Source organism: Sapajus apella, unplaced genomic scaffold, assembly GCF_009761245.1.
Source record: "Sapajus apella isolate SASKATOON/1434 unplaced genomic scaffold, GSC_monkey_1.0 scaffold49, whole genome shotgun sequence".
NCBI lineage: Eukaryota > Metazoa > Chordata > Mammalia > Primates > Cebidae > Sapajus > Sapajus apella.
The window spans coordinates 10,153,374-10,165,895 of NW_022436989.1; the positions used below are offsets into that span (position 1 = coordinate 10,153,374).

Genomic DNA, 12,522 nt, shown 5'->3' on the forward strand with positions numbered 1-12,522 from the left:
ATGCCTGTAATCCCAGCTACTCAGGAGGCTGAGGCAGGAGAATTGCCTGAGCCTGGGAGGCAGAGGTTGCAGTGAGCCAAGATCGTGCCACTGCACTCCAGCCTGGGCAACAGAGTGAGACTTCATCTCAAAAAAAAAAAAAAAAAAAAAGAAAGAAATGAAGAGGGGAGGGGAGGGGAGGGGAGGAAGGGGAAGTGGGGAGGACAGGAAACACTATATGGTCTAAATAGCTCCTCATATCCACCCCCTACACCTTCCCCCTCACTTTCCTGTAAACCAGTGGCAAACACATCAAGCTAAAAACACAAAAGAAAATGACTTTGCGTAGGAGCAGTTGCTTTCTGCATGCGCTGTAACAGGAGAGGAAATTGCATAGAGAAAATATGTTGTTTTCTTCTTATGATGTGGGAGGCTGTATGAGTTTCAGAGATATATGAGTAACTAAGTATTCTATTAATGACTTGCACTGAAATCCCATTACTAATTTTTACAACCAACAAGACATTTCCAACTAAACAAACACTTGTTCAGCAATTAGACTGCAGCTATTATTTTTGATGGAGCATGAAGATTATCGGTTTTGGTTGCTGTTATACTCTTTGCCAGCTATAGACGTCTTAAGGTAGAGAAATCAGGATTGCTGTCCCCAAATCCCCAGGCACTCACATGCATCTCAGGAGCACAGCGTCCTAAGAGGTCAATTAAAGCTGCATAGAAGGTCATGATGGCGTTCCCCATGTGGATAGTGTCATCCTCCTCCTCCTCCGTATCACTTTCATGGATGTTTTAAAAGAAAGAGAAAGCAAATGGGATAACTGACATTTCATGTTTATTACATATCTCTCTGAGGAAAGGGACTACGAGGTAACACATTATTCTTCTGATACGTTTCATATATGTTGTAAATGCAGAGCTTGACTTTTTTTTTTTTTTTTTTCCAGACGGAGTCTCACTCTGTCACCCAGGCTGGAGTCCAGGGACATGATCTTGGCACACTGCAACCTCTGCCTCCAGGATTCAAGTGATTCTCCTGCCTCAGAATCCTGAGTAGCTGAGATTATAGGCTCACACCACCACAGTCACCATATTTTGTATTTTATAGAGATGGGGTTTCATCATGTTGGTCATGCTGGTCTTGAACTCTGGACCTCGTGATCCACCCACCTCGGTCTCCTAAAATGCTGGGATAACAGGCATGAGCCACCGCACCTGGCCAACCTTGACATTTTTTTTTTTTTTTTTGAGACGGAGTTTCGCTCTTGTTACCCAGGCTGGAGTGCAATGGTGTGATCTCAGCTCACCGCAACCTCCGCCTCCTAGGTTCAGGCAATTCTCCTGCCTCAGCCTCCTGAGTAGCTGGGATTACAGGCATGCACCACCATGCCCAGCTGATTTTTTGTATTTTTAGTAGAGACGGGGTTTCACTGTGTTGACCAGGATGGTCTTGATCTCTTGACCTCGTGATCCACCCGCCTCGGCCTCCCAAAGTGCTGGGATTACAGGTGTGAGCCACCGCGCCCGGCCTAACCTTGACATTTTTAAGGGGAAATAACAACTGGAAAAAGATCAGACTTGAGATTGTATCACCAAGAACACATCTGTGGAAATTTTAGTATTAAGATCCCTCTGAAGGGAAAAGGAGGAATTATTCATCTGATGGGTTCTTTTCCTTTCTAGAGGTAGTGCATTAACAAAGAAAATAATTGACAGAAGGACATATGAGGTTAGACTATGTCAATAAATGGCATACACGTAGAGAAAGGGTGACAAACATGTCACATAAGGTCACAGGTAAGGCATCCAGTACAGTGCTTTGCCCAGAGTGAGTACTTTATAAATGTTATTGCAGTTGCTTACCTACCTCTGTAACAACTACTCAACCTCCTGCAACCCCCACCAAAGAATCCAATATATCTCCCTCCCCGTCTCTGTAGGGAAAACATAATTACATATTCTCTTGCTGTTGAGAGCCAAATCAGGAATTGTCCTGGAGGCTCACATCCTTCCTCCTTGGTAACTCAGCAGACAGCTGCCTCCACTGAATACAGCAGTCTACAGAGTGACAGTGAGGCCTTGAATGACAACCTCACTCCTGGGTATACAGAGCTGTCTGTGAGGCCCTCAGGTGCACCCTTGCTAGTGTGGTCCTTGGCCAGAGGTCTCTGGATATATTTTCTACTACTGAGAGAACCTAAGAGCTTCCTGGTTCCTTCACGGGTAACTGATCTGCATGTAGCATGGTGGGTGTGTGTGTGGGTGGGTGGGTGGGTGTGTGTGTGTGTGTGTGTGTGTGTGTGTGTGTGTGTTGGGAGTACTCATTCTTGCTGGAGGAGTGCTCCCAGTCTGCAAATCTGGCCATGGTGTATATGGAATATTTATGTCTAGTTTATATGTAAAAGAAAAAGAGTTTGCAGAACTGAGTGCCCTCTATTGCTTTTTTGTTCAGAAATGTGCCTCAATAAAGCCCTACGTTATATCTTCACCAGAGGCACTAGCACTGTGGGTACATGACCCCCAGGATGACATTCACTTAAATAGACAAACGTCACCCCTGGATTTACTTATGTCCATTACTGGAATCTAGTATTAACAACATACACCTACAGATAAATGTAGGATAGTAACTGCTTCCCGTATCTGTCTCCTATACCTTAACCAAGCATTATACTCCTCAGAGTGACACCTTTTCTAGATTTTACCATCACACCAGTTTAGTCAAGTCTCCCTTTCATTTGCGAAAGGTCTCTAATCATAAAACCTCATTCTAACTACCTTCCCACTAAACTCCAGTCCAATCCCCAAGGTTCACCTTGTATCATTTAGAACAACTCACTTTGTCCTAGCTCCCCTGGGAAAATTCGTAAGATGCATCTCTTACAACCTAAATTTCTCTCTGCTAAATTTACACAATCTTCTTCAGCTCTCTTTGTTCATTCAAACTATTCCAGCAGCAAATTCCATTCCTTCTTCCAATCCTCAGACATTATATTTGCAAAGAGAGAAATCTTCAGTACCACAAGTTATATTGCAATTCAATTCACAGGACGCAGAATGTATTTTGTAAAATTTCACATTAAATAGTATGGATCACTCGTGAGGGTGTATATATTAGACCTACAGTGTTTTGCTGGATCCGCTGTTGGGTGAAGGACCATCTCGGGAAGGATCCTCAGCAATCTTGATGGCTTCCTCCATTGCTGCAAGAAGACCATTCCCACCTTCTCCTCTCAAAGCAGGACCAAAGCACTCAGGCCTCCGAATGAGCAATCTCACCACAACATTTGCATTTTCTTCCACACTCTCCCCTAAAGTGGAATAGAGAAGATAAGTAAACAAATACGATGACATGGATGTTCTGAACAAATAATGTTATACTAATCATTTCCTATTTAGAAGAATAACCAACAATAGACTCATAAAGCCAAAATGTAACCCAAATTACCAGCTTTAGGTATACAAGACACGGTAAATTTATTTTCTTACATTCATTTTCAGAAAGCATTATGGAGGCATAAACTATTGATTTGCACTAACTTGTTATTATTAGAGGATAATGTCATTATCCAAACTATTATTAGAATTCAAAATAAAAAATTTATGAGAACTTTGGTGCCTAAAAAATTTAAACAATGAAGGAACTATATAAACAAATACTGTATTATAAGTGATTACTGTGGAAAATACCCTATTGATTATAAAATATGTGATTTCTTTACTAATACTTCCTTCATGAAAGTGCTGGGACAAATCCTTATTATATATACATGTCTATAAGTAGTTTTAATAATAACCCAAAAGACCTCAAGCAATCAAGTCCTACCATTACAGAAGACAGCAAATCTAAGAAAGTCAAGATATCTCTCTCCTTCCACTGGATTCCACCCAATGTCTGGATAACCCTTAGACACCAGCATCTGGCAACTTTGCAGTCCACAACCAGCCAAATAACGAACCACCTGCAAACAACATGATTAACAAAGGGTTATCCCTTGGATGAAGTCATTAGATGCTTACATTGGATACGGTAAATGACATCCTCAAAGGATGCTTTTAAACAAATGCATTTTTGCAAGTTCTTTTTAATCTCATGATAATTCACTTGAATTACCTTTAGTAGGACCTTAGACTTTAGAAATATTTAAATATTGTCATAAAGTGGCATCATAATAAAAATATTTATGATCCTGCTATAAGCTTTGTTTTTTAAAACTCTATCTAAGCAGACATTCATTTTGATAAACGCCACAGATGCATCTGTCTGGGGCTCAAGACTCACGTATTGGCTCCAGTTGCTGTTTTATTTGCACTGTCTCCTTAAACACATTGGAGACAATAAAGCAGCAGCTTCACCTCGCAGTGCCTGCTGTGTACATCCACCCGGGATTACTGTCTTAGACAGGGCAAGCACGTCTGCCTGGGTGGGCCAGGAGCTGCAAAATTATGTGTAAAACTATGAAAGAAAAATATTCTGAATTTTATAGCATCTAATTTGAGGCCCTTATCGACCAAAGTCATAGATGGCAAAAAAGTCTAATGACCTCTGGTGCAATGTAAAAACTGACTCCACCCAAGATATCAAAAGATCTATCTGAGAGGCAAAGACATTTTAAAGAGATAAACTGTTTCCAAAGTATATATCAATTTAACGGGGAAACAGGTATGAGAGAATACATAAAGAGGGAAAAACATAAGATCACAGTCAAATATCCTTGGTTCCAATCAGATGCACAGCATTTACTGGACACCTCATTTTCGGCAAGTTACTCTTGCTTTTTAAGCCAAGGTTTCAGTGTCCAGGAAATTTCTAATAAGATGACCCACTTTTCAGTATTGATGAAATTAGCACAGGAAATATTTTTGCCTGGCTTTTCCTCTTAAAATACTTTTGTTGTATATGAATGCTCGTTCTCTACAATATTTCATAAGAAATTCAGTTTTAAAAGAAATCCCTAAAGAAGTCATTATCAATGGAAGTGAGGCTCTTAGAAGAGCAACTTATCAAGCAAAGGGAGTTATATCCAGCTCAAGCGAAATCAGTTTCAAAAAGAAACAAGTAATACAGCTAAAAATGATTTATATCAACTATAGTGGAATAAGAGAAATGAGGTCCATAAAATCATTTATTTGACGTGTAAATTCAATGAGCTTTGAAAGATGTAGACATCTGTGAAAACATATCATAATCCAGAGGCAGAACATTTCCATTACTCCTCAGAAGTCCCCGGCCCCTTGGCAGTTCCTTTCTCCCACCTAGTTCTACACTACAATTTAGCTTGCATTTTCTTTTCTTTCTTGTCTTTTTTTTTTTTTGAGATAGAGTCCAGCTCTGTCACCCAGGTTGAGCACAGTGGCGTAATCTCAGCTCACTGCAACCTCTGTCTCCTGGGTTCAAGCGATTCTCCTGCCTCAGCCTCTCAAGTAGGTGGGATTACAGGTGTCTGCCACCACACCCGGCTATTTTTTTTTTTTTTTCGTATTTTTTAGTAGAGATGGGGTTTTATCATGTTAGCCAGGATGGTCTTGATCTCCTGACCTCGTGATCCACCCATCTCAGCCTCTAGAACACTGGTACATGTAACCATGCTGTATATATCTTTCTGTGCTTGGCTTCTTTCACTTAGCATATGATTTTGAGATTCATTCACATTGTAGCATGTGTCAGTACTTCATTCTTTTTTATTATGGAATGACATTTCACCATATATGGGGATATCACAGTGTTATTTATCAACTAATACATTGATGATAGGTATTCAAGTTGTTTGCAGTTTTTGACTATGATGAATACAACTGTTATAAACATTCATGCCCAAATTTTTGTGTGGACATATATTTTCCTTTCTATTGGGTAAATTCTTAGCAGTGGAAATGCTAGGCATATAATTTATGGTATGTGTATGTTTAACTTGTTGAGTATCTGCCAAACTTCTTTCCATGCTGACTGTACCACTACTCATCAAAAGAGAAGTATAAGAGTTTTAGCTGCTCCTTGTCCTCCTCAACATTTGATATTGTCAGCTTCTTTAATATAAGCCATTCTAACGAGTGGGCAGATTAAAAGATTTTAGCGACATATGCGGGAAACATGTCCTGAGGTGTACCAGAGATGCAAGACTCTGTGATCCTGGACTGGTACATCTGGACAATTTGGGGAAGCATTTCACTCTTTCATGTCTTCACCAGCCATGTACTGTCTGCCCAGTGCCGAAGCTGTTGTCTAAAGCTGGGACAAAATGGTTAATAACAGAAAAAAACCACTCTGACCTCCCTGGCTTGACATTTTAGTAGGGGATAATTTTTTTTTTGAGGGGGGGGCAGAGTTTTGCTCTTGTTGCTCAGGCTGGAGTACAATGGTGCAATCTTAGCTCACCGTAACCTCCACCTCCCAGGTTCAAGTGATTCTCCTGCCTCAGCCCCCCAAATAGCTGGGATTACAGGCATGTGCCACCATGCCTGGCTAATTTCGTATTTTTAGTAGAGACAGGGTTTCACCATGTTGGTCAAGCTGGTCTCGAACTCCCAACCTCAGGTGATCTCCCGCCTTGGCCTCCCAAAGTGCTGGGATGACAGGTGTGAGCCACCACGCCCAGACTAGGGGATGAATTTTTTAAAATACCTAACTACATAGAATTTGATTAAATATATTTATTTTAAATATAATTATCTTAATATTTATTTAAAACATGTTTATATAAATATAAATAAAACAAAAGTATACATTTGTGTATATAGCGTACATTTGTGTATACAAATATATACATTTCCAATGGTTGAAAATAAAGCAGAAAGGAAACAGGAAAAGTTTAAGGAAGTAGAGTAAGCTTTCCATTTTACATAGCATGGACATGGAAGAGTTGATCAAGAATGTGACTTAGGAGCACCGACTAAGAGAATGCCTAGAAAGAGCCATGATGATGTCTTGGGTAAGGATATTGCAAATGGTTGGAACAGCAGATGCAAAGGCCCTGAGGCTGAGCACAGCTGGCATGTTCTGGCTACCGCAAGGAGACAAGTGTGGCTGAAGCACACAGAAAGAGTGCAGGACAGCTGTAGGAGATGAAGTCAGGCTGATTTGTGGGATCAGATGGCGTCGGAGCTACTGCAACATCTCCGGCTTTTACTGGGAGTGAGACAGAAAGCCTTTGGGGAATGCTGGATGGATGACTGGCATGATCTGTTTAAGAGGGTCACTTTGGCTCATAAGGGAAAAACAGATTCCAGAGGAGCAAGAAAAAAAATCAGGTGACTACCTAGAATACTATTGCAACTACAGCCAGGCGCAGTGGCTCATGCCTGTAATCCCAGCACTGTGGGAGGCTGAAGCGGATGGATCATGAGGTCAGGAGTTCAAGATGAGCCTGGCCAATATGGTGAAACCCCGTTTCTACTAAAAATATAAAAAATTAGCCAGGCGTGGTGGCACGCCCCTGTTGTCCAAGTTACTCAGGAGGCTGAGGCCAGAGAATCACTTGACACTGGGAGGCGGAGTTTGCAGTGAGCTGACTACACACTCCAGCCTCGGCAACAGAGTGAGACTCCATCTCAAAAACATAAAAAAAATTTTAAAAAAGAATACTATTTGCAACTACAATAAGGGAAAGTTTCTCTAAACGGTAGCCACCTATGTGGCTTAATTTCTTTAGAGTGCATGGTTTTAATATATCACTGATGCTTTGTGCTAGGAAACATAAAGCATACGTAACACAAAATGTACATACGAGATGTCAAAATCACCTTTTTAAAAACTGAAACTGTATGATTAAGTCAAAAATGATAGCAGATATCATGAAAAGACAAAAACACATAAGAGAACAGATACAGAAAGGTGGCTCTCGTTCCACAGGAAAACATTTGTGATCAGAGAAGATTCATTTTTTCAAATTTTTTCTTGTTCTTCATAACATTTAACTACAATACAATGTATAGTAGAATTATATACAACACAATATATAACATTATATAGTGTGTAATGTAAGTGATAATATGCTTTAATTCTACAGTCAGTATAACATTACGTGTTGGTACAAAATTAATTGCAGTTTTGGCCATCCTGTTTCATTGCAAAAACCACAATGACTTTTACACCAACCTTAGTTCTATTTAAAATAATGAGAAAGAACTATGAAAAAGCATAATTCAAACAAACACACAGGGCCGGAACATTGCTCACCTTTTCTAGATCTGGCTCACGCAGAGCTAATGCCAGTTCATTATTATCCATCACCGAAGCTGCGGCCACATCCAGCGGTGTGGAACCTCTCATAGCTGGGGAGGCTGTTAATTCAAATGAAGAGGAAACATAACCTGGATTGTGTTGTAACTATAGACTCCATATAAAAATTCACTACCCCTTAAAATTCAATTTCTAAACACCATACATAGTGTACTCATCTACATTGTTTACAAAGTTTAACTTTTAAGTATTTTTTCATTGATAAAAATTGTATATATTGTGTACATGTTTTGAAATGTATGTATACTTTGCAGAATGACTCAGTTGAGCTAGTTGATGTATGTATTATCTCACATATGCTTTTGTGTGGTGAAAACACTCAAAATCTACTCTGGCAGCAATTTTAAAGAATATTATACATTGTTATCAACTATAGTCACCATGCTGTGTAATAGAGCTTTTGAACTTATTCCTCCTACCTAACCAAAATTTTGTATCCTTGAACATCTCCTCATCCATTCCTCCCCACACCTAGTAATCACTATTCTACTCTGTTTCTTTTTTTCTTTTCTTTTTTTTTGAGATGAAGACTTGCTCTGTCTCCCAAGTTAGAGTGCAGTGGCATGATCTCAGCTCACTGCAACCTCCACCTTCTAGATTCAAGTAATTCCCCTGACTCAGCCCCCCACGTAGCTGGGACTACAGGCACGCGCCACCATGCCCAGCTAATTTTTGTATTTTTAGTAAAGACAGGGTTTTATTATGTTGGCAAAGCTTGTCTCGAACTCCTGACCTTGTGATCCACCCGCCTCTCCCTCCCAAAGTGCTGGGATTACAGGCATGAGCCATCACACCTGGCCTCTACTCTCTGTTTCTAGGAGTTCAACTTTAATTTTAGAGTCCACATGAAAGTGAGATCATGCAGTATTTGTCTCTCTACACTTGGCTTATTTCATGTAATGTAATATCCTCCAGGCTCATCCATGTTGTTGAAAATGACAGGATTTCCTTTTTTTCTTAATGCCAAATAGCATTCCATTGTGAATATATATCACCTTTTTCCTATCCATTCATTCATGGATGAACACCTAGGTTGATTCAATACCTTGGCGCTGCAATGAACACAGAAGTACAGATATCTCTTTGACATACTGATTTCATTTCCTTTGGATATATACCTAGGAGTAAAACTGTTAGATCATACGGTAGTTTTATTTTTAATTTTTTGAGGAATCTCCTTAATGTTTTCCAAAATGGCTGCAGTAATTTACATTCCCACCAACATGTATAAGCGTTCCCTTTTTTCCACACCCTTGACAACACTCACTATCTTTCATCTTTTCAATAACAGGCATCCTAACAGGTGTGAGGTGATATCTCACTGTGGTTTCTATTTGCACTCTGCTGATGATTAGTGATGTTGAGCATTTTTTCATATACCTATTGGCCAACTTCACGTCTTCTTTTCTGAAATGTCTATTCAAGTTCTTTGCCCATTTTTTAATAAAATGTTTACTTTTTTTTTTTTTTTTTGAGATAAGAGTCTCACTCTGTCACCCAGGCTGGAGTGCAGTGGCACCATCTCAACTCACTGCAACCTCCGCCTCCTGGGTTCAAGCAATTCTCCTGCCTCAGCCTCCTGGGTGGCTGGAATTACAGGTGCATGCCCCACACCCAGCTAATTTTTGTACTTTTAGTAGAGACAGGGTTTCACAATGTTGGTCAGGCTGGTCCCGAACTCCTGACCTTGTGATCTGCCCACCTCAGCCTCCCAAAGTGCTGGGATTACAGGCATGAACCACTGTGCCCAGCATAACGTTTACTTTTTAAATGTAATATGTATAATATTTTAACCTTACAGATGAAATAAAAGTCATTTACTTACCAAGACCAACACTGCTGTTTTCCAGTAAATAACTGAGATGATCAAACATAGCTTTTTGATTCTGCCTACTTATACGACAGAAGTAACAGAGAAAACGGCAACAGTTGGCCACCATCTTGGGAAAGGTGATTTCCTACAGAGAAAGCATGTCGTTAGCTACTGAAAGCAAATTATCTTTATAAAATTGACTTCAGAAGCTGAGATCTCAATCACATCGTCAAGCCCTGTGTGCCCATGTGTGCCAAACTTCAGATACTAAAGGTCTTCCAATGATTTACCTCATCCTTGAGCCAATGAAAATAAACCTGGCACTAATTCAGAAACTTCATTACCATCAATGAGTTAGATTAGAAATTGATTTATTACCCTATTCTCAAAGGTGACAGGCAGATTCATTGGTGATGTGTTACCACCACTATCAGCTATGCTTCCATGGGAAATTATGTAAGCTCTTTGATTATGTTGGAATAATATAGATAATAATACTTACTTTTGGTAAGGGGTAGCAGAGTGAATTCATTGAGATAATTTCTGAGAAATATATAGTTGAGTACTTGGCACGTATAATAGGATGTTCTAATCAGTATTAATATTAGTAGAATTGCTGATTTTAGGGTTTTACAACGTCCCTGATTTGCACCTCATGAGATGATTTTCTGGATTGGAAGGCCTGCATGTTTGACCCCATCAAACACATCTTCCTTGAAACCAAATATTACCATAGTGTACCCCAGATACTCTCTGGAGTTCTTCTATAATAAAGTGCTATATATTATGAAAAGCCTTCTAAGCCGGTCTAACTGGTAAATAGACTGATTATATGACATGTGGGCTTATTTCAATATTGTGAAAAATACCCCCTAAGGTTTAAAGAATCAAAATATATTTTCGTATCAGAGATTATGAAATTATACTGATTATATAAAATTTTTTTATGATACTACTCCTAATTTAGTTTTTGAGACCATTAAGTTGTAGTCACTTAAAAGTTCACTTTAGAATTCTATAACAAATATATTCGAGAGCATTATCATCAAATCTCAATCTGGATTGGAAATTAAGTGAAACCAGCCAATGTCTGTAGCATGGAGGATGGCTGGGTCTGAAGAACGTGCTTGTGCCATGGACTGGTAATGTGATGACAACTGACTTACAATTCAACATTTAAAATAAATTAATATATATGCTAACTTCTATGTTTCTAGGTATCTAAATATCCCCTAAAGGAGACACTTCGGTTTCTAAATATCCCCTAAAGGAAAATAACTTAGGAGACAAAAAATTACACAGCATAAGACAGAAAATTTCTATCAAACTCAAGGGAAGAAAAAGAGTAGCACATTCACCTCTCTAACGTTTGTGTGTTTTTTTCAAAAAGTGTCCTTTAAAAACAGTCATCCTACAAAGATTTAAGAAATTCTCTTTAAGAATCTACAATCTATCTACTCCAGGAGATGATACTAAATAGCATCTCAAAAACCAATGACTTTACCTTGGACTCGCCACCTCCAAGGACGTTCACCATGACCTCCATCACAGTCTCGTGCATCCCCAGTGCCCTCATGAGATTAGGGTGCTGGTAAAACACTTTGTTATTCATAATATCCCTAGAAAGGACAATGGAGGATGGGGAAAAGCTCAGAGCATCGTTTAAATAGTTACCCAAGATTCTCATAACTCTTTTAGAAATAATTTATGTGAGTCAAAAAGCAAAAGCAATCACAGTATTTAATAAGCCACAAAAGTTAATGAATGAAATTACTTGAGTTTTCCTCAAAATATTGATCATTTACCAAAACTGGTAGACAAGTGTCTATTCTTTTTAACTGTAAAATTAATAGTAAATATGTAAATATTAGTTAATATGAAATATATTTTGGACACATCTTCTTAATTTTATGGATATCCAACCATGTGTCCAACCTTGTTTTGTACAAAAATATGAATTAGTGTTATAGCATGTTTATATAAAAATTCTTCACATGTAAGTATCTCTGCTTTTCATATATATGCTTATCATTAGTACTACATTCAGTGTTGTATACTGAATGTATAATTACAAGAGTGTTATTTCTTATTACATTCATATTGTCATTTTATCAAATACTCTAAGGTATCTGTATTCTCCAAGAGAAACTGAGCATACATGAAGTCCAGGTAAAAGTCATCTAACTCACTAAAATGGGCATCCAGTTTCAAGACACAGTATTAGGTGACACTTAAAATGTCTCACGTTATCATTACTGCATTACGTATTCTTGTAATATGTGTGTAAGGAATTCCTAAGGTCATAATGTTCAGGAGAAAGTATCATTCATTGCAAATAAAGAGTTCTGTTGATTTCTATTTTAACATAAATCAAATCAATGCCAAGAGTCTCTTCTATAAAACATTTTCTTGTCAGATCTACAGCAAGAATATAACATACAACCTCCAAGAAAACTGAAACTTCTCTTCAGATTAG

The 12,522-nt window shown here is 38.7% G+C and overlaps 1 protein-coding gene across 12 annotated transcripts in view; it reads right to left on the reverse strand.

The window, feature by feature from the left end:
• RYR2 (ryanodine receptor 2) overlaps positions 1-12,522 on the reverse strand; it is a 784,407-nt gene that overhangs the window by 199,832 nt on the left and 572,053 nt on the right. For all 12 annotated transcript variants that reach the window (XM_032242431.1, XM_032242430.1, XM_032242419.1 and 9 more), the window contains 6 exons: positions 11,551-11,665; positions 10,059-10,191; positions 8,171-8,274; positions 3,821-3,956; positions 3,119-3,305; positions 667-772 (listed from right to left, as the gene is read on the reverse strand). In XM_032242431.1, coding sequence (XP_032098322.1) covers positions 667-772; positions 3,119-3,305; positions 3,821-3,956; positions 8,171-8,274; positions 10,059-10,191; positions 11,551-11,665 — 781 coding nt within the window. The remainder of the gene's footprint in view (positions 1-666; positions 773-3,118; positions 3,306-3,820; positions 3,957-8,170; positions 8,275-10,058; positions 10,192-11,550; positions 11,666-12,522) is intronic.